This window comes from Buteo buteo, chromosome 5 (assembly GCF_964188355.1).
Source record: "Buteo buteo chromosome 5, bButBut1.hap1.1, whole genome shotgun sequence".
Lineage (NCBI taxonomy): Eukaryota > Metazoa > Chordata > Aves > Accipitriformes > Accipitridae > Buteo > Buteo buteo.
Genome location: NC_134175.1, coordinates 5,478,757 through 5,502,668, shown reverse-complemented (window position 1 = coordinate 5,502,668; position 23,912 = coordinate 5,478,757). Strand labels below are relative to the sequence as shown.

General features: G+C 38.6%; 2 protein-coding genes and 1 long non-coding RNA gene across 6 annotated transcripts in view; 2 read left to right on the top strand and 1 right to left on the bottom strand.

Annotated features, from left to right (window-relative positions):
• The window catches only part of LOC142030884 (uncharacterized), an 18,586-nt gene extending 8,562 nt beyond the window's left edge, over positions 1-10,024 (top strand). The window contains exons 3-5 of the long non-coding RNA XR_012650343.1: positions 5,693-5,810; positions 8,912-9,002; positions 9,952-10,024. This is a non-coding gene — a long non-coding RNA (uncharacterized LOC142030884). The remainder of the gene's footprint in view (positions 1-5,692; positions 5,811-8,911; positions 9,003-9,951) is intronic.
• Positions 1,486-10,935, bottom strand: NMNAT1 (nicotinamide nucleotide adenylyltransferase 1). Its single transcript, XM_075027351.1, has 5 exons — positions 10,804-10,935; positions 6,956-7,130; positions 6,302-6,485; positions 5,451-5,596; positions 1,486-4,134 (listed from the first exon to the last, which is right to left on the bottom strand). Exons 2-5 carry the CDS (start codon positions 7,077-7,079, stop codon positions 3,734-3,736), a joined length of 855 nt encoding a protein of 284 aa, XP_074883452.1. The 5' UTR covers positions 7,080-7,130; positions 10,804-10,935; the 3' UTR covers positions 1,486-3,733.
• On the top strand, positions 10,888-23,912 carry LZIC (leucine zipper and CTNNBIP1 domain containing). 4 transcript variants are annotated; one of them, XM_075027352.1, is made up of 8 exons: positions 10,888-10,960; positions 11,215-11,339; positions 11,842-11,985; positions 13,111-13,246; positions 14,334-14,432; positions 15,111-15,206; positions 17,032-17,113; positions 18,505-23,912. In XM_075027352.1, exons 3-8 carry the CDS (start codon positions 11,885-11,887, stop codon positions 18,561-18,563), a joined length of 573 nt encoding a protein of 190 aa, XP_074883453.1. In that variant the 5' UTR covers positions 10,888-10,960; positions 11,215-11,339; positions 11,842-11,884; the 3' UTR covers positions 18,564-23,912. The 4 variants fall into 4 exon arrangements, with proteins under 4 accessions (XP_074883453.1, XP_074883456.1, XP_074883454.1 ...); XM_075027353.1 differs by lacking the exon at positions 10,888-10,960 and adding an exon at positions 10,967-11,021; XM_075027355.1 differs by lacking the exon at positions 11,215-11,339 and having other exon boundaries at positions 10,910-10,960.

Sequence of the window (23,912 nt, the reverse complement as noted above, 5' to 3'; positions counted from 1 at the left end):
TAAAATGGGGAAAACATTCATTCCCGAAGTCACACATATGTTTTGAGCATTAGCTTAATGCCACATTTTAAGTGGTCAGATGGGACAGCAACGAGCACCACAATGAAGGCTACGTTAAAAGAAAAACCCCAAATTGATGGGCAAGGGAAATCTTAACTGTGTTGCTACCACAGTAAAAAGGGGATTTGGTATTCTGAATCTTGAATGAGGAATCTCACCTATAGCTACTACATCTGCCTATTTACTGACTCAGTTTAGGCTGAATAAAAAGATAATATTTTGCACCGAAAATTAAGCTTCCCTGAACTTTAACTACATTTTTGGAGCTGACAGTTTGACCTATATGACTCACAGAATCATGCCAGTAGGAAATTAAGACGTCAAAGCTTGTTTCCTGTTTGCAGCTGGATATTGTTCTCTAACCTATACTAAACTAGGAATGGCACAGAGAAATGCCAATTCATGTTTCCCCTGGACTCAAATAGTAACATTTCACCCATAATTTCTTAGTACAAGGCTATGGTAGTAAAGCACTGTTGAAATACTACTGACTCTTCTAAGTGAAGGGAAGTCAGTACTTGGATAAGTCCTGTGTAAGAGCCTGGATACAACATTTTAATTGAAAATGAAGATTATGCAGATTGTCTGGGATGTGGTGCTTCTTTCTGTAAATCAGTACTTCATCTCAAACTAAGACTTATAAAGGGTACTAGGGGTACTATTTCAAGGCTCAGCCAAAGAATTGCCTGTGGAACTTTTTGTAAGAACCGCCAAGTCCCCTGGCCACATCCTATGATGGTTCATTTCTTTCTCCCTTACAAATTCCCGATTTTCTTTTTGTGGAAAGAATTTTTTTCCATTTCTGTCTTAATTGCTGTGCAGCATTGAGCATCTAATACATTCCATTAAGGATGTGGCCTCGTTACAGAAGTAGATAAAGTGGATCCTGCTGCTGTTGCAGTATTTATAAAATATTTTGAGCCTGAATTATATGTGCAGTGAAAGGGCCCTATGTTCTTTTAATAGAGCAGAACCAAATGCAGTGATGTAAAAAAAAAAAGCAAGCCTCATTTTTGTTTATAGAACATCTGTGAATGCATTATAACTCTCTTATAAAGTTCAGTGAACTGCATTATTCACAAACCTTATATTTTCAAGTATATAGATTCTCTTTTAGGTCTAGTCCACTCTTGAAAGTTATACCTGTCTAACATTTTTGAATATGTCACATCACTGCGATGCTGATATTTATAACTGATTGTAACAGTAGATTGTCAGTGTGCAGTTACTTCTAGTGTTGTAACAGGCAGGTTTCTGGATCCCACTAGTAAAACAAAACATTCATATTCAGCAGTCAGTGTAATTTTTGAACAATGTTCTGTTTTGTATAGACAGAACTGTACAGACATCATTCTACCTACTTAACAATCGTGCTGCCATCAGACATCACATTTGGTTAATAACAGGATGACTAAAAATAGCATATCACGTGCAATTTATTTTATTGAAAGACCCATCACACATAACTACGTTAAAACCCAGTGAAATATAGCTGTTTGAAGACCAAAGCTTTATAAAACATCCTATTGAATGCGCAGTTTCTCTAGAATTACACAAAGTACACCAACACACACCAGCATCATTATTTAGAATAAATCTAGACTTAAGTGCAATTTTACTCTGAAAAGTGACCACATAAACAGGGTGCTTTCCCATTAGAAAGATCTGCTCCATTTATTCAGAAGCACACTAGTTGACTTGAGTGCTGAAAATAAATCTTTCTTGCTGTCTATTCTTGTCAGTCATAAAGACAGACAGCGAGCAAAAGAGAAAAGTAGATCTTGTCCTTTCCTATGCACCATCAATAATATAGTTATCTTCAATCAGTTACGGCAGTTTGATTGCTAAGGTGTCACGGGGGCCATAATTTATCCTTCGGTACCGTTATTACTATTGATGATAAACGAACCCAGCCTCATCATCTAAGGACAGTATTAGCTTGCCTGAGCTCTACAGGAAAAAAATGGCAGACTGAGGACATTTGATGCAGGAATCGCCAAGAAAAAAAACTAAGAATACTTGATGCTACTTTCTGTCACAGTGCAGTTACAGATGCACTTCTAAGTTGTGACTTGATTTTATTACACTAATGTCCTTGTAGATTCTCTGTAGACAGCCACCTGTACAGACTGGACCTAGTAGAACACAGATGTTCTAGTGTATGGTAATTGCAGAATTTCATGTAGGGGTCCAAGTTTGCATAGCCAATGCTAGCTCCACTGCAGGTTACAGGTTTTCCCAATAGTGTCTCGACTCACCTGCTGGGTTTTATATGAGGTTTGCAGGCCCTAGGGCCACCCGTGATGTTCTATGTTTGGCTTCTGGCTTCCAGACTCCACCTAAGCTCCGAGGGAAGCCTAGACCTCTGCCTCAGCTCTTTGAGGATCCCCTGCCCAGGGAAGGAAGATGGCGGGTTGTCACAGTTGTGATCCTGGAACATGTCTGGTTCTAGACTTGCCCAACAGCATCTAGGTTTCCTGCCCTGAGAGTCTCACATTCTGCTGGATTTGTTGATCTGAAAAACGTGAACAGAGTCATCTTGTGGAGACTGTATGAAAAAGCTATTGACCCATTAGGTAGCGTCTTAGAAACCTTTGCGTTTTTAATAAGGCACATCCAAACAAAAATGGGATGATGGCAAATAAAGGGAGGTAGAATTCTATCACCATGACATTCACAGTGCCTTTCTAGTTTATATTCACATAATACAGACAATATACTATTAGATTCAAAACCAGATTTCTAGCAAAGCAAAACATTTCACTTATATACAGTCTTAATATCCTACCATTTCTTCTCAACTCCAGTCACAGAAAACAATTCCAGCTATATACATTTGGCTCAAAAGTAAATGCTTATTTATTATTTGAAATAAAGGGACAACTGTCTGAGAATCAGTGCAATGACACTATTATTAATTTCTATCCATTAAATCGATGGCTGTAAACCAGTTTCTGAAGTAGGTCTGTCCTTCCATGAGAAGCAGTGCTGAGCTTAACACACAGCTCTGGAAACATGAATGAAAAAGTAAAGCACAAGGCATTTCTGGGAGCAAATTGCATGATAGCAGACAAACAGGCTGCATACTTGAAAGGCAGGCAGCTAAAAGCATGGTGTATCTAGCACCACTTCAGCCAGCAGTAAATTTTTCCCTTCCAGGATAGAGCTAAATAATTTCTTTGAGGTGCACCCCATGTTGGCAATTTTTAAAAAAATGAATTACATAGATTTCCTATCAGTAAGTGGTACATTTTGAAATTAAGTTGCTTTGTCTGTTAAGAGACCTTAAGTTATTAAAAATATTTGTGTTAGTATTTTATAAATAGCATTCAGCAGTCTGAGTTAAAACTAATTAGAACATTTTCATTTGTTTTGTTTGTTAATTTGTAATTCTCATATGCAAGTGTGAATTCTTATACTTAGTTCACTGCACTGTGACAAAATGTTTAAATGTGAAAATCTTACTATTTGATTTAAAAAAGATTGTTTAGGTCCAATTATTGAGTGCACCAAACCTCAACAGCAACTACAGATGTACTAAAGCGACAGAATTAGCCCACTAGTTACTTTAAAAAAACAAACAAACAAAAAAACAACCGCTAAAAATCACATTTTCCCATACTGAACTGTAGCTTTATTAACAGCAGAAAGTAAGTTAGTTGTATAGTGCCTGTTAGTTCTTGGAATCACTTGCATGTTTCTGTAAGGGAGCCAAGACAACCCCAGCATTCCTGTCTTCACTCTCTGGACTATACAGATTATTCTTTTCTATGTATGCTTGAACTACATCAGGCACTAGGTAACGAATGCTCTGGCCCCTCCGCAGTGCTCTCCTAATCTTGGTGGAGGAAATGTCATTTGTGATCCATTCTTCCACAAGGTGAATGTTATTCTTATGTCTCCACAAAATATCAGATTCATAGATGAATTTCTGAACGCTGTTTCCAGCCCTGCTGATGCATACAAGGCCATGATTTTCCACAATTTCAGTGATGTCCTCCAACTTCCACAGATTGGGGATCCCAAAAGATTCCAGCATGTCACTTCCACAAAGCAGTTTAACCTGTGGGACACCTTAAAGAGAAAAATAAGTGAGAAACAGGGCTTGGTTTAGGCCACCAGATTTTATCTAACTTGATGGGGCCATTTAATTTCTAGGCTACCTCTCTTTATCTTTGGTTAAGATGAGACAATGGAATGACATTAAAAAAAGATTCAGAGTATATACTTTATAATTAGTAGCTTCAATACAGGATTTTTCTGAAAAAAGATTATGGGAGTCCCTTCATTCAAAAGGACTGGAAAATAAACTCTAGTGTGCTCATTTAGCCTTGGGATGAATCAATCACTGTGAGGATCAAAGTAAAAGAAAATATAGAGAAAATTCCAGAATAGCTAAGTATGAAAGGATACTGTAATGCTGTTAAAACTTTATCTGACATTCCACAGAGTTACAGAAGAGTAGCTAGCTTTTACGGGACAGGGGGCAGAAGGGACTATGTAAAAGGAAAGAAAATACGACCAAAGAAAACCCCATGGACTGTGTGACTTGTCTTCAGGGGACTCTCTTCCACACTATATTTTACAGGGAATCTCGAGAAGCATGCAGATAGAAACCACCTTAAAGAAATGGAAGCAAAATTGAGAGTGCTACAGATTTGCAGCTTCCAGTAATGTCACAGGGTGGGTGGTAGGAATGTACTAAAACATCTGTCAACACAATATGAAAAAAGCCTGCCTGATGCTGTTGGTCTTTTCTTTGAATACAGTTACTTTAAACAGTAGAATTTGGAAAGGTTCAAGGGAAGAAGTCAGGCAAAAGTCAAGATTTGCTAATATAAAGGATTAAGATGGTCATTATACAAGGCTGTTCAAATTCTATATGAATACATATAATTGTACATGTTAAGCTAAATAACTAAAATTGAGATCTAAAAGCAATAGCAAAATAAATGCTATCTAAAATTACAAAGCCAAGCTACATCTGTTGTATGAAGTTTTAAATTACAATTTAAAATGATCCTGTATGCAGATATATTTTGAATTTCAGGACTTAATCCTGTCCGTTCTTTCTTTCTTCAGCAACCTACAATATGATCCAAAATTCTCAGTTGTAACTACAGTTTAGCAAAGTTCTGTAGGTAAAATGGATAGCTCAGACCTTTTTCAGTTCAGATTTCTATTATCTTGAGTATTTTTCATGTCCTATATATTTTACTCTTACAGTCCTCTTGTTACGAAGCCTACTGCTTTACACTGTGGGATCTAAGGGAATAAACTTATTCAGTGAAATCAGAACCAAGAACTAGCATAGAAAAATGTTACTCATCAACAGAATTCCTTTGAAATAGCAAGTATTGTTAAGCATTTAATTGGCAAACAGACTTAACTTTTTATATCTGGACTCTGATTTTTCTTTTTAACGGGGTCATGCCTATTTGGTTCCTGTTTCCTCTTCCGTCCTGGCTTTGTTAAAGGTATAGCATTCTGCAGACTATTAGTGGGATCAGGAGATAAGAGCTTTTGATGATGGTACCTGTAAAACAGATGTATTTTAGGTATTTTAAAGATGTAGGAGAATATAGGGAAGAGTATGGCCTACTAAATAATCTATCACCACTTCCTCCTGCAGTACTTTCACAGACAATCCATCCAAGAACTGATCTGCTGGAACAGGAACTTGTGAGAGCTGGGTCATAAGACATCATAAGACAGTCAAAGTGCAAAGATTTCAAAGCAACAACTACAAAGTTGGTTTGTCTCTTTTTTATAAAAAATTGTTTTAAAAAGAAGAACCTCAGTGAGGCTCCAGTGACTAAAAGAATAAAAACTATAAAACTTAAAAGAAGATATTCCTTCAGGCAATTCTCATGCCAGCCTTTAAATACACAAATGGGCAGCATAGCACAATCAGAATCTAATGAGGGAAGCTTGTGTAGCATGTGTCTACCCTACTCTAGTCTCTTGTCCTTCCTCATGAATACCTTTTCAGCACAAAAATTGAATAAAACCTAAGAAACAATATATCTTAAAAATTGTTCGCAGGCTCATTTTTTGTACATTTAGGACTAATGGTGCAATCTTTCATTTACAATGCTCGTATAAATAGTACTTCTGAATTCACTGAGTCTATTCGTATGATTTGGGGTTAGCCTACTATTATTCTAACTTGTTAGAGCTAACACCATTCCTTATCCTTCTATAGGTTCTTGAGACTTTTTAGGATTTGGCTGAAGAATACCTTAAAACTTTTAGTGTTTCCAACCACTCACTCTGGCTGCTTTCCCAATCATCAACTTCCACCCAATCTGAGTTTTTTGTAGCTAGTTTTGCCATAGTTACTCGGTGGTTCGCACTGATCAGACCTTTCTTCTTATATGCATCACCTACTGGTGAAATTATTCCTTTGATTACTTTGTATTTTCCTGTGGAAAAAAAACACATCACACAATAACATGAAAAGTGGTTGAGCAGATGTTACTTCCACTATATTGTATTTAAACTATTACATAACCATTATTCACTGCAATCTCTAAGAACACCAATGCCAGCTCTGATAGCTAGCTGAGTGGAAAAGTACTGTACACTTCTGCCATGTGCAAGGCAGCACAATTAAAGATTTAGTAAGATCTATTAGAAAGATAAAACTATTAAACTCATGCTTTAGCTCATTAAAATTAGTAATAAGCAACACATATATAAGACTGTTATCTCATGTATTTGGCCTACATGATTTTGTATGATACATGCACGCATACTAGCATCAATATAGAATTAGTATTTCCAAAAATATCTGTCACTGTCAAACAGGCATTCATATACACAAAATATTCACCTTAACATTTAAGGTTCTAGTTATCAGAGCTGTTCTGAATGATATAGATTACTGTCCTACCCGTTTCATGAAGGTAGTCTTTAGCCAGCTCAAATAGCCTTAGATGCATGTTGGTAATGGGATTGAAGGACCCACAGGCCAGCAGTACTACTTCAGTCTTCTTGTCAGGACCTTCCATAGCCATTCCTCACAGCTACAGAGCCAAGTGGAGAGTGTTGGTGCTAGTTACCAGGCACTACAAGAAGAGACCAGATTAAAAGATAGTTATTCCTACTTACTTGTGCTGCCAATAAGCAGAACATTTCAAGATCAAATTGAACACTGTATTTTCCTTCCATCAAACATTTGGCCTGTGATTGTTCATTGTTGCGAAATTCCATGCGGGAACGGACGACAGGACACCGATATGATGATCAGAGTCGCCAGTTTTTTGAGCACAGCTGATCATTCTTATACAATTCTTTTAAGTTCCTTAAAAGCTTTGATTGGTTGCTGCATGCAAGCATATAGTGTCCACACGCACAAGCATAAAATATGATTGGTTATATCGACACTGTACACGCATATAAACATAAGATATAAGTGGTTATACTAACTCTGTACACGTGCATAAACATAGGACATAATTGGTTATATCAACTAAAACATGCGAAACTTGTCTCAGTCTAATTGGTCAAGACAAACTGCCGAATTGAGGTTCTTTGTGCCAAGTTCCCTTTATCGTGGAATGCGCACCTGTGTTCTTCTAATTGGCATCTTTCTTTTTTTGTCTTCTTGTTTATTCTGTTCAAGGCCTTCTAAAGGCATCTGGAATGCTCTTGTGACTGTTAGCTAAATATGTGTCCACAGTTTATGTGATACGCATAACCCAGTTTTTAAGAGATTAAAACCACTGCCTCTAGTTCTTTCTGGTTATCCCTGGATAGAGGTACAATGCAAGGAGCTGAGACAAGAGTGGCATTATGTTGCAGAAAGTAGGATAATTCTTCCATGGGCCTTCAGAAATCAAGGATGTAGAGAAAAGCGGGTGTGCTAGGAAGAAGATACATGTGATAAGTGAACTCAAATTTGCCTTGCCTATGTATTATCAATGCAGCTGCGATTCCCTCCTATATGCAAGAGGAAACATCTTTAAAAATGAAATCGCTGAGAACAGGCTGCTTGCCTAAAGAGAGGACAGGGTACTGCCCACTCTGAAGAAAAGCAGCTCATGCAGAAAAACTTCATAAAGAAAGATTGTTTGTCCTGATGGCAGGACAAACTTTATTAGAACCTTGCAAGTTTTTTAAGATGCCAATGCCAATCAACTGCCAAGAGATGCACCTGCAGGGAACTTACTTATAAGTAACTTCCTTACTTCTAGTGCTTATGGGGAGAATAGAACATCCTATGACAGTTCCCAGTGCTGCTACTCTAAGTTGCAGTAAGTCTTTTCAGCAAAATCTATAGAACTAATTGTATTATATTGCACTATATTGTATTAAATTCTGGAGGGGGGGAGGTAACATTTCTTCATTCGGTATTTATTTACATTTTACTTTCTCTTGGTATGTGGGAAGAAAGTGCTATGGACTGAACATGAAAACAACCAATCTGCTTTGTGTTGCAGAAAGTAAGTGGTAGATGTACCACTGGAACAGATGATAGAAGAAGAGTGAATTAAAAAAAGTTTAGTAAAAGCTGCAATTAAATGCCAGATTTTTTTTCCTTTTTTAAAATACAACAGCACTGTTGCAATTTTGAACTTCAGCTTCAGAAAGCTGCTTAAGAATTGGTGAAAATAAGGAAATTCCACTACTTATCTTTTTCCTTTCTCCTCACACTACATGGATTTTTGCTACTTAGTGTTCTTTTCTTTCATGAGAATATTCTGGCTTGCCAAGATGGTTTCCCCTAGCCTGGCCCTGAACAAATGAAAACCGGAATATGTTATGGGCCATTCTCATGCTGTTGCTGTTTGTGGGACGTCCGAGACATCTGTGTTGAGCACTGAATAGTCTGCCATTGTTTCTACAGCAACATCGCTGGCTGAAGAATCCCACAAGGTCACCCTCACATTCTGTCTCCTTTACAAAGAAGCTGAGTGATGTTCGCAGCCACCACAGTGGTGAGATATCATCACAGCTAAATCTTGTAACAGCTACTATGTACTGACATCAAATAGCCCTTGAATAAAAGGAAGCCTTGCAAGGCTTCACATTTTGCAAGTGTTAGTACTTTTCTGTGCTTTCAAGAGTTTCACAAACTTTTAAAATATTCTTTATTACTGCAGAGTAGTTCAGCATTTGAAGGGTTTGGTGTTACTTGGAATGCAGTCTTCACAGGGGCATCAGCTGGAAGAGTTACTATGGGAACAGGCAAGGAAAGGAGTTAGGCTTGCCTTTGTAATGCATAAAGCCCTACTTTCTAAAGAAAGAGACTCATGCTGCAAATTTGAAAAGGCTTGATTTTCTCCTTTAAAAAGAAAAAAAACAAGGGCAAAAATAATAGAAAATTTTAAGATGAAAATATATAGTGCCTTTTCTGGAGTTGGTCAAATGTCCTTTTTGATGCTGCTAGCTCATTTTACAATCTTCAGAAACAGGCAACTATTATGTCATAAACTCACGTTGTAGTGCTTCATATCTGCATAGAAATTGAGAATATAAATCTAATGTAATAGTTTGAACATACCCTCAGTCTCCTAATGTGCATTGACATCCTCTGCCTAGCACTGTTTTCACAGAAAACAGCTGCATGGCTGGCGTGGAGAGCGAAGGACATGACCAAGTGGTATCACCCCCTGATTACCTTGATCTTTATAACCAACACAGCACCATCAGAGCTGGGATATGCTTTGTGTGAAATGGCTTTCATATAGCACTAACTTTTGGGAGAAAGCTATGCAATTTGCACATCCCAGGAGAGAAAAAGACTAGGTTCCAGTGATGATTAAAGCCCAGCCCCTGCCTGAGCTGTATATGGAACTATGCCTATTCTTATTGTATAATAACATAAGTAGTCTTGATGAATTACGTATAATTTGGCACTGCTTGACACAGTTCTAATTATTGCAGTTTGACCACAAGATCCAAACTAGCGGCCCGGCTCCTGCTATACAGAGACGGGAGGGAGAGACCTGTATGCAGGTAAGCCTTTAGTTTCACAAAACCGAGAAGAGTCTTAAAATAATTAATGCTACCTTATGCCAAATACTAAATGAACTATTAGTAAAACCTCTCTACAGAGACTTATGAAGGGGAAGGAAAGTAAAATGGCCTTCAGTCACATTTTCCGTCAGTGTAGGACATGCTGGATCACTTTCCCTTCTGCTTCAGAAGGAAAATTGAGGTGCCCTGTGACATAGTCCTTTACACATATGCTTATATATAATCTCATCATGCTTATACATAACCTTACCGATATTCAGTGTGTCCTAATGGCAGTCCCGCTAGTGCTTAGCTGGACTGGACACCTATTTGCACTAAAAACCATCAAAGTGTGTGCCTGCAGTAGGTTTTGGGATGGTTCTGAAAACCAACCTGTTCACTGCCGTGGATAAGCAGGTAATTGTGAGTATGCTTTGGTCAGTCTCATTTGCATTTCAGAGGTAAACATTTATTTAAACCTGCTTATATATCTGTCGGATATCAACGCCATCAAATACGAAATTTACGGTGTGTAGGCTGTTGCTGGAAGCTCTCGCACGCTAAGCGCTCCGCTTTTCCCTCCGTTTCAGCAACCGCCTCCCCACAGCTCCACGCCGCCAGAGGCCCGCACGCAGCTACGGCCCCCGAACGTACGGGGCGCAGGATCAGGCCCCAGCCCAGCCAGTCGCCAGTCTCCCCCGCCGCCGCTCCCCCCCAGCGGTCCCCGCCGCCGCCGCCCCGAGCCGGCCGCGCCGCCCCTCCGCCGCCGCCCGCGCTTACCGCCCGGGGCCGCGCCGCCAGCTCCGCGCTGAGGGGCCGCACTGGGCGGCGCGGCGGCGGCGCGCTCTCATTGGCCCGGACGCGCCGGAAGCGGCGCCGGTGGGAGGCGGCCCGCTCCTCCGTCGGTTGGCGTGGCGCCCGCCGCGGCCTGCCTCAGGTGAGATGGCGGCGGCGGCGACGGGCCCGGGCGGCGGTTAGGGGCGGCGTGCGGGGCCGAGGTGGGCGGGGAGGGCGGTCGCGGCCTCCTTGCCCCGCGTGCGGGCTCTGCCTTGCAGGAGCGGGCCTGGCGCGGGGTCGCCTCCGCGAACTGCGGGCGCGAAGGAGGAAGAGCCGGGCTGCAGCCCGGCCTCGGGGACGGGCAGGACTCGGATGGCGCCTAAGTGCCTTCTTCTCGGTTCTCCTTCCCCCCAGGCTTCCTGTTCGCTGCCCTCTCTCGCACCTTTCCGGCGGGGAGGATCGCGTTTGTTTGCCTGGCTGCCGGAGCCCTTGGCGTTACTGCAGACCCGCGAACTTGCTGGTGCGGGGCTGGTGAGCCGGTGCGTCACCCGGGGAGATCCCACTGATCGCTGCCGTCAGCTACCTGTCTGCTCCTGTTTGATGCCCGAAGAAGCACGGGTTTCCTCTAGAGTGCACTAGTTTTCCACAGCGAACGATCCTATCTAAGGTGTTTGCGTGCTTCAGACACCTGCATCCGGGTTGTTGTCTCTTAAATAGTTTCCCAAGGGGCCGTTGAAGAGTAGGATCTGTTGTTACATCAAGCGGGGCCTCAGTATTTCAGTAATTGCTCCTTGGTTTGAAACGTGTTTCTTTTTCTGTGCCGTGGCTGTTTGAGTTATTACCTTGGGGAGCTGCCTTTTGCTACAAAGACAACGATCCCGTAGAGCCAGCCTAACATTTCTGTATTTCCACTGCAAGCATCTCCTAAGTGTTTTGATTAGACACTTCCTCAAGATACTGCATAATTTTCTTGATACTTGGAGCATTTTAAAATAAGCTTTAAGTTGTTGATACACAACAATAAAATGTTCTTTCTCTTAGGAGTGTCATGTAACGGCTTAAAATTTTCATGTGAAAACAGAAAATGGCTTCAAGAGGAACAATAGAGACCAGTAAACTAAAACAAAACTTGGAAGAGCAGTTGGATAGATTAATGCAGCAGCTTCAAGATCTGGAGGAATGCAGGTAGTAAAAATAGATGCTTTCCTCTTATATGGTAATATTTTTCTGAAGTGGTTGGCAGAAGAAATTGGTACCTTTCAAAAACCTTGTGGGTTGTTTTGTTTTATTTTGTGTTTTGCTGTGGCTTTATATTCTTTAAATTAAATAGGAAGGTTGTGTTAGGTAGTAAAACTTATTTTAAAAAAACAACTTTATTAACATCGTTCTATTTCTTGAGGAAAATGCGGGCAAAAATACTCATTACTGTTTTCTTTGAAATTTTGTATTTCAGTGTGACTTTTTAACTTCTAATAGCTGTTCACAGAATTCACAGTTTTCATATGGGCTTTTTTAATGGCAGTTAGCAAATAGCTTATTTTGTCTGTTTTGTCTTACAATTACGGATGTTGGGGTTTCGTTTGTTGTTTTGGGTGGTTTTTTTTAGTTCGTCTGACATTTTCGTGTGATCTGTTTTATGTGATTTTGTGTTAGGTTTTTTTTGTGGGCTAATAAAATTTGAGATAGATTGAATTACCAAGGAGAAGGTTTGGGGTTTTTTCTGTGTCACTACTTGCACTTAAACGTGCGGTGTGGTTTGAGATGTTTTCTCTGACTATAATTCTAACTTGTCCAAGCAGTACATATTTTTTTCAAGAATATTTATAATTGCTGGGGGTTGCTAGTGCCGTTCTTTGAACTGGACGAGGTTTAGACAGCAGGATCAGTTATTCCTGAATGACTTGTTTGGTTTTGGGTGAGGAGATAGGCTTCTCAGATCATTTCATTCACCGTAGCTTTGAGCAAGACAATCTCACTGCTTTTTTTTGTTGAGATCCAAAATACACTTTTAAATACTGCACCAAGTGCTGAGTATCTTGTAGTTGTCAGGTTCTTCTTAATACGAGTGACTTCACACAAACATCATAACTGCTTAGGTGGCTAGGAGGTGGTGCAAAACCAAGATGACTACATATGTATTAACTAAATAACAGCTAGGAGGGCTAGAGCAGAATAATCTGAAGTGATGTGAATGTTTTCATTGCTGTCTGGGGAAACACATTTCATGATATTCCCTGATGTCCTTTTTTCCATGTTACATCTCAGGTTTAATCCTATGAATAATGATGTGTCTTGTTGGATCTTCTTTAGAGAGGAGCTGGACGCAGATGAGTATGAAGAGACCAAAAAAGAAACTCTAGAACAGCTGAGTGAGATCAATGACTCCCTCAAGAAGATTATGTCTGGAGATATGACTCTGGTGGACGAGCTCAGCGGGATGCAACTGGTAAGGATGATGTGTTACTAAAAATAGTTCACGTTCTGCCTGGACTCAGTGAAACAGAAAATAGATACAAGTGGTTCATTATAATTTTCAGACAGGCATATGTGAAAGCTAGATCTAGGTATCTAATGTTTTTATTATGTAATACATGCGTACATATAAAACCTTGGTTAGGTCTCTTCATTTTAAAAGGAAAAAAAAATGTTGAAGAATTATAACCATAACACTATAGGAAAAAAACTGGGGGAAACTGCAGGGACTAAATATATCAGATCCTTAATATTAGAAAATAACATAAAATAATACAAATTAATATTAAAGAGACAATCCAGGACAATAAATATCGAGAGAAATAAAGTTCATGCCTGTTTGTTAGAAAGCATAAAGATAGCATTTCCTGTGCTCTTATTGCTGATTTGTTTCAAATTCAGACCTGTCCAAATGAAAAGGCTGTAGGAGTAACTGTGTAACTTTTACGTTCTTTTAGTGAATGAATCTTATTTTATGCTGACTTCCAAACTTCTGATCTATTTTCTCTCTTTTGAAATGTTTATTTAGAGCATGATTTGTTCCTTCTGAGCCATATGGTTTAGGGTTTTATTTCCAGAGAGATCATGATTTGTCTAAACATAACTGTGGTGAGATTTAATCATAATAGTTTTGATACTCCATAGAGGATTTTGAATAACAGTAGGAGATTTACCTCATCATTTACATTCTTACCCTTAGAAGAGCTGTAATCATCAGTGTGGGCATTAAAACTGATAAAGGTAGCATAGCACATCCACTTGTGATGTGCTAATATTAGGAAGATGTTGGAAATTATTAGAAATGAAGACCTGGACTGTAATGAAAAGTTGCAGAGCTCTTTCTCAGTGTAGTTGCACTAATGAGTGGATTTTTCAAGCCCTGCATAAAGTTCATATATTTTTTTCATCTCAATTCTGTGGTTATGCAAAAAAAAAAGAAAAGCTCTCTGTATCAAATGATGCAGAGGATACTAATGATGCTTTCCGGCCTTCATTACTTGTCATACAGCTATAGCTTGTGACTGCTATTAGTTCTGGTCATTCTTGCTCTTTCCTTGTAGGCAATACAAGCAGCCATCAGCCAAGCATTTAAAACTCCGGAAGTAATTAGAATGTTTGCAAAGAAACAACCACGGCAATTGAGGACAAGGTTGGCAGAGGTGAAGGTTTCTGTTTTACTGTAAAAGCCGTTTATTTGTGCTAGACTGATTTAAATATGTAATGATTGCAAGGAGAGCACCAAGTGTGTTAGAAAACTTGGTGGCAGCATCATAAAGAGATAGAGAAGTTCTCTCTTAGAATTTGTTCAGATTTAAGTATTTATTGAGGTAACGGGAATAAAGTGTATTTCTTGAATTATCTTCTGTCTTGCTCTTCAAGACAAAAATGTGATTAACAAATAGTGAACTGAGTATAACTGCAAATAGAAAATCTGAAGAGTATGAATCTGTAATTGTACTGAGGGGCTGGAGAGTGCACTAGATGTTTCAGAGATCTGGACTGAACTTGAGATCCAGATAAAGTGAAATTAAATGTGATTCCTGTGTGTATCAGTGGTATAGGAATCCATAATTTCAAATGAATAGCAGTCTTTGATTAAAAGAGATTCAAGTTTGGAGAAATCAAGAATTCTAAGGTTAGGCGCAAAGAGTATTTGCAGAATGTTCAGAAAAATTTCACAGCCATATTTTAAATAATGGGTAGCTCTGTCCCTTACTTCTGTGGGTACCATGCTTTCTGATGATATTTTTAGACTGTTGCATTTCTCATTCTGTTGAGTTGAGTGAAACTAATGGGAAGCTTGTATGTTTTGACTTCTTTTCCCCTCTGGCATACAGATGGACCGAGACTTAATGGTTGGGAAGTTGGGACGAGACCTATACACACAGCAGAAAGTGGAAATCCTGACTGCCCTCAGAAAGCTTGGTGAGAAGGTAAGGTGTTGGTATGATAGTTAGGTGAATAGAGATTTCTATCTGTATACTGAAGAGGAATTTGAAATCATTAAAATAAGAAATTACAGCTTTTATTCATGAGCAAATGATAAAATGCAGCTTGCTTTTGTAGTATATGTGTCCTTCCATTTTAATGCTAAGCTTTCTGAAGCACTCACTACTGAACATATATCGAGTAGTATTGTACATTTATATAAGGCTGTTTCTACTTTAAAATGCTTTCTTTGGTGGGTCATATGAATGAATTGCATATAAGCTGGTACAAGTTGATGATATTTATAAAAGCTACAAAACAAGTCTTTTACTGGCTAACTGCCACCTATCCACCTGGCAGGAACTATCCAAGACTTTTGACATACATTGAGCTTCACTTACTTTTGTATTGGTGATAATACCTGCCTCTTGGTGTAAGATAAATAAATTGGAGAGATGAGTGAGAAACTGATTGTTTCCCCAGTGAGCCCATCAGTAGCAGAACAATCCCTGGGTTTAACCACTAGAGGGAGAAGGAGAAGTTGTTACTTGTTTTTGTTGATGGTACATGAAGAAAATGGGTTGCTGTGTATCTCTGTACTTAAACTTTCTTAAGAAATGAGGGAATATAATGGAAAACATCAAGTGCAGTACTTAAAGGAGCTGCATTCCAAGTAGATGATAGTAGCAAATGCTTTGCCTCAGAATATTTTTATTGCTTGACTGTCAGAGAAGAAAATGTTTTGGAAATAGGTTAAAAGGCTAGTTAAGATTGTGAACTGAATGCATGAAGATATCTAATCCTCCCGGCATGAGTTCCTTGGATCACTTCAGACAAGCCACTTCACCGCACTTCGACATAACCTCTTTATCTTTTAAAATGATCAGTAGCCTACTTCACAGAGGACTTGCTAGGCTAGTAGTTTCACATCTGTTCTGAATGTGAAAAATGATGGTAAATATTACATGTTTGTCTGCACAATACTGCAAAATGCTAAGTAGTTAGATGCTTGCTTACAAAGCACCGCAAAGGCACATAACATACTTTTTCCTGCATTCCAACATCATTCTGAATGCCTGTACCTGATTTTTATATTTTTAATAAACAAACTGATGCAAACACTGTGGACAGTTCGACACACTTATGCTTTGTTTTAGTGAGGGTATATATCTGCAGCTACTTAAATGAGTGAGTTTTAACTTAGAATATCTGAACCTTCCAAATGTAGGTTACTACTTCATTATTGTAAATATTTTATGGGCATCTGTCACTAGGCATCAGAGCACATACATAAAAGCAAAATATACATGTGCAAATGTCACTTGAAAGGAAGAGAACCATTTCTAGGTCATTGACTCTTAACATGGTCAAAGCTGGTAGTGACTTCGTATTCTCAGTTTTCTCAGTAGATGATAGGAAGCGAGCTTAGATCTTGGCTCATTACTCTGTTGACCACATAACAAAAAAATAATTTACATCCTTTGCATAGTTTTGGTACAGAGGTACAGTGTGATGTTTTCATGAAAAATTACCACTGGAGGTCAGCTTGAAGCTTAGTGGTGCATGCAGCAGCGTGTATGGTGTTCCATATGCTGTCCTTCATGGGCTGACAGGTGCCATTGAGAAAAAATTCAGTGGTAAAGGGAGTAGCTTGCATTTTTACTTTGGCTTTTAATGTTAGATAACACTGCCACTTAAAAACTGCAAACTGACAATTGCCGTAACCTGTCATAGTTAATGTATGTGCCCATGTAGATGGTGGGAATTACAATGGTGGGAATATGCACAGTTAAGCTACCAAATTCACAGTTGTGGCCTTTTTGAATTTAGCTCACTCCGGATGATGAGATGTTCTTGTCGGCAAATGCTGGTGCAGCCCTGAGCCAGTTTGAGAGAGTCTCCACTGACCTTGGTAAGTTTTCGTTCTCATGACTTCCAGTTTCTTTGCCTCGTTGAACACAGATTAATAGAAACACCTGTGATTCCCCTATGAAAGAGAAAATACAAACAAAAGATTCGTGCCATTACATTTTGATGTACATTTTTCTGTTTTATTAACAATGAAACTCTGATATGCTATCCATGAGGAAAAAGTAATGCAGCAAATAAATCCAGTGCCAAATGTCCATAAAATGCCAAGTGTTGCCTGTAATGCTGAAGGCTTGAATGGTCTGTTTCCAGCAGAGATACCACCCTTACAGTTAAATACAGATCTTTCTTGCATTAATGACTCTCTTCAGGAGAGCTTTTTCTTCTACTTGATGCAGAGAATTTGGCAATTATTGGCACATTGTCAAAATACAGCTTTAAAGAACTCTTCTTGCCATGATTGTCATAACTAATCATACTGACAAGACCAAAAGTTCAGTTATAATATGCATTAAATAAGCACAACAGTTCATTCCAGCGTTACAGTTAGAATTGTGATGAAAGAACTATGAATGGCAGGAATGTGCAGACTAGGTCAGGGTACAAATAAACTCTCTCTGTGACCTACCTTTCAGTACTCCTCTTCCTGAGAGTGTAAGCAAGGTGAGAACCCTTTTGAACAAAAGGGAACTTTGTTAGAAGCAGTCTGTGCTTGTGGTGGCTTGACCTTGGCTGGCTACCAGGTGCCCACCAAGCCGCTCTCTCATTCCCCTCCTCGGCAGGACAGGAGGAGAAAATAAAATTAAAAACTCATGGGTTGAGATAAAGGCAGTTTAGTAAAGAAAAGCAAAGGCTGTGCACAGAAGCAAATGAAAACAAAAAGATTTATCCTCTACTTCCCATCAGCAGGCAATGTCCAACCACTTTCTGGGAAGCAGGGCCACGGTATGTGTAGCAGTTCCTTCAGAAGACAAATGCCTTAATAACAAATGCCCCACCTCCTACTTTCTCCTAGCTTTTATTGCTGAGCATGGTGTCATATGGCATGGACTATCCATCTGGGCAGTTTGGGTCAGCTGTCCTGGCTATGTCCCATCCCAATCTTTTTGCTCAGCATTAGCCGTAACATCGGTGTGTTACCAACACCATGCTAGCTACAGATACAAAGCACAGCACTGCGAGAGCTGCTATGGGGAAAGGTAACTCCATCCCAGCCAGACCCAATACAACATGGCTGGTTTCAGACCTGTCAAGCCAGTAAGTCTCCTTTTTTTTCTTTTTCTTATTTTATTTATTTTTAAATTAGCTCAAGTGTTCTAGTTTTCAAAATGTAGGTTTGATTTCTTTTGATGTCAAATGTTTTGCTTGATTTAAATTGTATATAAGGAAATTCACAATTTCTACTAATACTGAAAATGTTTTTTCCTCTCATAGGATCAGGAGACAAAGTTTTTGCTCTAGCAAGTTTTGAAGTAGAAAAGGCAAAACAATGAAGAGGTGCGTGAGGCTTGTGTCTCTCCAGTTGTCAGCAGCATTGGACTTCTGTCACATTGCGTTTGTTTTTTCTATTTTTAACACATTGAAAAAAAGAGAAGCAAAACAAAAACAAAAAAACCCAAACCCTAAACCTCTTGGGTTCTTAACCAGAAGATACGAAGTAAACAGCCTTAAGTGCACTTTGGAACCTTGGTGTCTGTACCTCTTAGGAATATAAGCTCTGAGGCTGAAAACTAAGTGGTACTCTAAAAACAAAAGCATGGTATGACTGTCTTTGGAAAGAATCAGCTATTCTGAACTTCTCCGAATGTGTCTTTCTCTAACTATTAAAACGTAATCTTTTTGCATGTGGTTGTAGCAAGCAGATCTTATTCAGGAGCAGTCCTAATGAGAGACTGGGTTTTTGGGTGATTCTTCACGTTGCTTTCAAGTTGTCTTAATTTTTGTCTGGACTCCCTACTAAGGGGCTTGTACTAGGAATGCACTGAAGCTTTGAAAAATTGACGTAGTTTATTTGAAATGGCATCTTTCTACAAACTGTTTGCAGAAGAACCAAAATGAGACTGTACAGTGATCATTGGCCCTTAGCTGCTTGTTTGCTGTGCACATGAATGAGCACCATTGTGTCCTAGCCTTGACTGACAAACAATGGAAGCCCTGTAGGGAGGCTTCTGGAGTAGTTTAACCTTGTGTATTGAAAGACCTGGAATTGCTAGGAAATGGCAATGAGAAGCCTTTTCTGTGACCTTGTACTTTAGCTGTGGGTGTAGAACTACATGCTACCGTTATTTCCCAGTATTTCTGAGATAGCGTGAAATAGCTTGCAAGTAGAAACAAGTTTAGAAAGGGGGGGGAAAGCTCTCATTATGTGATCGGTGCAAGTGTTGCTCAGTCTATTTATCAGATGGTGGTGCTGTGGAGAGAGGAGGGTCTGTGTCTCTGCAGAGGAGTTAGAATCCTCAATAATCTCAGAGTGTAGGAGGATTTAAAATCTCCTATTGTTGAATTTCTAGCTCTGAATGTGGAGAAACTACTTGGGACTCTAGATGTGTGCTTAATTTCCTGATGAGCTATTTTTTTGTAAAATCAATATTAGGGATCTTGTTCTTGAAGTACTAGCTGCTTCACACTTTAATTCAGTACTTGTTAGCATTTTGTCTGAGCTGAGCTGATTGGAAGCCTGTATTTCACTGAGATTTTTTTCAGCTTGAGAAATGTGCATTTCAGGTCTGCCCTACCCTGGCTATATATTCAGGCACTGATCTAATGTTATTGGCAACCCAAAAAAAAGGTATTTCTTAATTGAATTTCATACTTGTTCACTTTCTTCTTTTACCACTAGCTAAAGTATACAGCTTCTAGCTGTAACAAAAAATGAAAAAAAAAACCCCAAAAACCCACCATGCAAAAAAAGTGACTTCATGCAAAAAGAAGTAATTTACCCTCTATTTCTGTGCAAAAAGAGTTCAAACATTAGACAGTTTGGGATCCTTTGGACTATATGTTTTACAATGAGTTAGCACTTCCTTTCTTTGGAGAGCTTCAGAAGTGGAGGAAGCGTTACGAAATCTCATTGGCAAAAGGAGAATTTGGCTGTGAGTGTGTTGACATGCTATTATTATCTGGCACCCCTCAGAGAAAGTGTGACTTGCCAGTCATAGATACAGTCAGTTCTCCTTCCCGTAAGGTGGGGCAGAAGTGTATCAAGAGAAGAAAGCTACCATTTTGCTGCTTAAACTCCACAAATTTTCTATTTTTTCTAAGTGATAAATTTATTTTTCCTTAAATGAGGGCAAAGTACAATAACCAAATGCCATGGTGGTTTATGCTAACTCTCCAGCAAATGACATTAAAAAGAGGTTAAATGGAGATGTCTACCTATATTGCTAAGGTGATAGGTGTATTTTCAGGACAAACAGATTTTGCGTTGGTTTTAGTGGTTGCGATCTTTTTTCTTTGGCTACATGTCTTATTTAAGTTTTAGGCATGTTTCTGAACTGATCTGTAAAATGTGGTAACTGCCATCTCAGAAGAATTCCTAGGAAAAAAGTGGTCTTGTTTCCATCTTTTTAGTGCTTTGAATTATAAAAGTTAAGAAATACATGTACTAAAAGGATGATACTGAATTCTTTTAGACTTAGTAATGGTTTATAAACCAAGTTTTAAACCCAAATGTTGGGTAGATTCAGTTCCAGTTTATGGTGGCACAGCTGTTTTTGGCAACAGTAGAGTTGAACTTGCGTTTGTCAGCAGTGAAGGTGACCAGCTGTTTTGAGGAATCCTATGTTTAACGGAGTCGAATATCTGTGTTTTACCTATCAGATATATATTGTAGGCTTTTATAGCTAGACTTGAGCTTCAGTAAGAACTGCCATTGAATTGAGTGAGTGGAGTGGAAATAGTCTTAAATTTGGATAGCCTATTGCAATGTTAATCTCAGCGTCACATAGTAGTCACTGAGAGACTAAGTGTGTAGCGTAGACAATAATCAGAAAATTAACATGATCGGTCATAATTTAGATTGCACTTACAGGGCATAAATATCCTATAAATAAGCAAGTTTGTCTAATTGTAAACTAGGACTGGAGTAGAGTAAACCAGAAAATGTGTTTTTTACAATGTATTTTACTTTAATAGATATCCTTTTGAAATCTAGTATTTTAGAAATGAAAGGATACACAGTATAGACAGCATAATTTATGTCTTTCACTGATGGAACTTTTTTCTCCTTTCTTTTTTTTTAAGAAGCTTTTATTTAGATGGGGTCTTTTGTCCATTATATGAGAACTATTTTCCTGTCTGGGGCAGTATTATGTTCTCTGACAAAGGCTGATTGCAGCTTTATAGCTGGGAGCAGCTTATTAAAAGGCGTTATTAGACAGTCTAAAATTATTGAAAACAAAACAGTCCATGGGGACTGTAGCTGCCTTCTTTTCCTTTCTGCTCATTACTGGTGCTAAGTAACTCTTCTCCCTCCACATCCCCCAACCTGCTTGCAGCATTAGTATGTAAATTAAATCTCTCAGCACCCCCACAGATCACAGTAAGTTTACAGTACGATAGGGAAATCTTTTTCCTTGTAGTTTGAGAGGTGTATGTTTCCAGGAGAAACTCTTTTTTTAATGGATTTGCAAATATTTCAAGATTTTTTCAAAGTTTCTGTACTGCAGGCAGTTGTAAAATTCCTATTAAATTTATCCTTGACTGACTATCTTTTTTAACCTTTTTTATCCTTTTGCTCTTGACAAGATCTCTCATGATTTAGATGGACAAAGATGAGACTGAGATCAGTGACCAATATTATTGCAAGATTCAGTATGCCAGGCCAGACTTGCCTTCTCAAAAGTTGTGAAAGGTCAGAAAGCAGAGCTGTAACCCAGAGGCTGGATATGTCCTGCAGAATGCCCTGACTCTAAATGTAATTTAACAAGGAAGCTGTTGCCAGTATGAAGCTATTCATATGTTGACCCTAGCAAATAGTTCTGAAGTAAGCTACTTGAAGTGGTAAGATTAATTTCAGAGGCATAGTAAGTTAATTGGTGTGCTGTGCTAAATATTTTTCCAAATAATCCTGGGATGTACCTCCACTAGTACCTCAAATGTTTCTGCAGGGGCTAGAAAAAAGTCCATAATCTATTTATCATAATAATCATTTGCTCAAATAAAAACTGGTAACAAAAGAACAACTCCTAAATGAAAGCATGTTTTTGTTGTTTAATATACAAGCTTGTGATGTTTGAGTTCCATCCCCGCTTCAGCGCTAGACCCAAGCAGATCACTTATTCTCTATACATCTTTCTCTCCTGGAGTAAAATACAGATTAGGATACTTGAATATCAAGTGCTATGAAGTTGTTATTGATCATACATTGCTTTGAAGTTTAAAAGTGCTTTGTTTTTTGTTTATCATTTTACTTCTGAAATAAGAATTATAAAGTACAGTAGCTTTAAACACATCAGCAAAGTTGCCCAGAGTTCTTTTTGGCCATATATAACTTCCCTTTTAAAATCTTCTTTCTCTAGAAGGTGAATCTAGTGATTGTACTGATCTAAAACAAAAAGTGTTAGAAAATTGAAGCTTCAAATGCTCTCTCTTCTGTCTTTGTCTCCTTGTATTATTTCCCTTCTTTGATCTCAAATGGAAAAGTAGCAAATTACCTTTGTCTTAAAGGAAAAATACAAGATATCTTAAGAAATCCCTTAGTTCATCATGTAACCTTGCCTGTTAAAATCGAATTAATTCTGATAGAGATTTCTGTATTAATGATACCCTACTGACCAGGCATTTAAGGCTGTATCATTAGTGGCTGAAATGGTAGGCAAATTAAAAATAACTGTTTGGTTTTGTTTCCAGTATGGCCATTCCCTTCCTATATAAGGACAAATGCAATTTTTACATTGTAAAGAAATAAAAGTCGGCCTGCAGGCATTGTCCAGTTTCCCCCCCTTCCATCATTTTTAAATTATCTTCACAGAGTTCTGGGGAAGTCTTTTCTATTAGGGAAATAAACTCTTATTTCAGTTCTGTCTGCTTAGCTACCCGAGAGAGGAATAGGAGTGCTCATATTGGAGTTTTTCTTTAGAAGTCATGGAAAATGTGACACCTTGTCTTGCTATGAGGTTGTAGGCGTTTTTTAACTTTACTTAAATAGGGTTTTACACCTGTGACAGAGAGGGGAGAATTAACTGGAGTTTATGTTGCCCAAGGTTTCTCTCCCATAACTTTTAAATATCCAAGCTTCCCACCTCAGTCAAGCAGGAGCTGCTGATGTTCAGAGCATCTGAAAAGATGGCCTAAAGTATCTGACACTATCTGACAGGATAAATAAAAATATTTCAGAATAAGTAGTCTCTAAAATAAGGTCTTAAAAGAGGAAATGCAGACATAAGGTTAGTGGATATAACTATATGTAAGGCGTTGCTGTATCATGCACTGAAATATCTACTGTAATTTAACTCAGTAATGTGTTCATGATATATTTAATAGCAGGTTTCTTTTTAAAATAAGCTCTAATCATGGACATCTCTTTTGATCTTGCTATCATAATAGTTTGCTGCTTGATAATATTTAGGATCATGTTTTCGACATGCCTCCAAAAATGGGTTGGTAATAATCGCAGATGTACTGAAAACCGTCAGGCAGAACCACCTGCAGATCCTGTGGACAGAAGTGTTAATGTCTGGGTAAATAGTTCTTCTTTTGATTGTTCAGTTAATATCTTTGTAAGGTGAAGGTTGAAATTAAGTTCTGTAATGTTGTTGTAAAAGAGTGTGCTTTGCAACTTTGTAAATACCAAATTTCATCTCGGAACGCTTGTGGGTTTGAATAAAATATGCAGCTGAGAA

Excerpts from the sequence above, each read along its gene's own strand:
- NMNAT1 (XM_075027351.1), bottom strand. The coding sequence starts at position 7,079 with ATGGCTATGGAAGGTCCTGACAAGAAGACTGAAGTAGTACTGCTGGCC. Across the intron at positions 6,486-6,955 it reads AGACTACCTTCATGAAACGG|GAAAATACAAAGTAATCAAA; the intron begins GTAGGACAGTAA and ends TTTTTTCCACAG. Across the intron at positions 4,135-5,450 it reads TCAGAGTCCAGATATAAAAA|GTGTCCCACAGGTTAAACTG; the intron begins GTTAAGTCTGTT and ends TTTCTCTTTAAG.
- LZIC (XM_075027352.1), top strand. The coding sequence starts at position 11,885 with ATGGCTTCAAGAGGAACAATAGAGACCAGTAAACTAAAACAAAACTTG. Across the intron at positions 11,986-13,110 it reads CAAGATCTGGAGGAATGCAG|AGAGGAGCTGGACGCAGATG; the intron begins GTAGTAAAAATA and ends GATCTTCTTTAG. Across the intron at positions 15,207-17,031 it reads TCAGAAAGCTTGGTGAGAAG|CTCACTCCGGATGATGAGAT; the intron begins GTAAGGTGTTGG and ends TTTTGAATTTAG.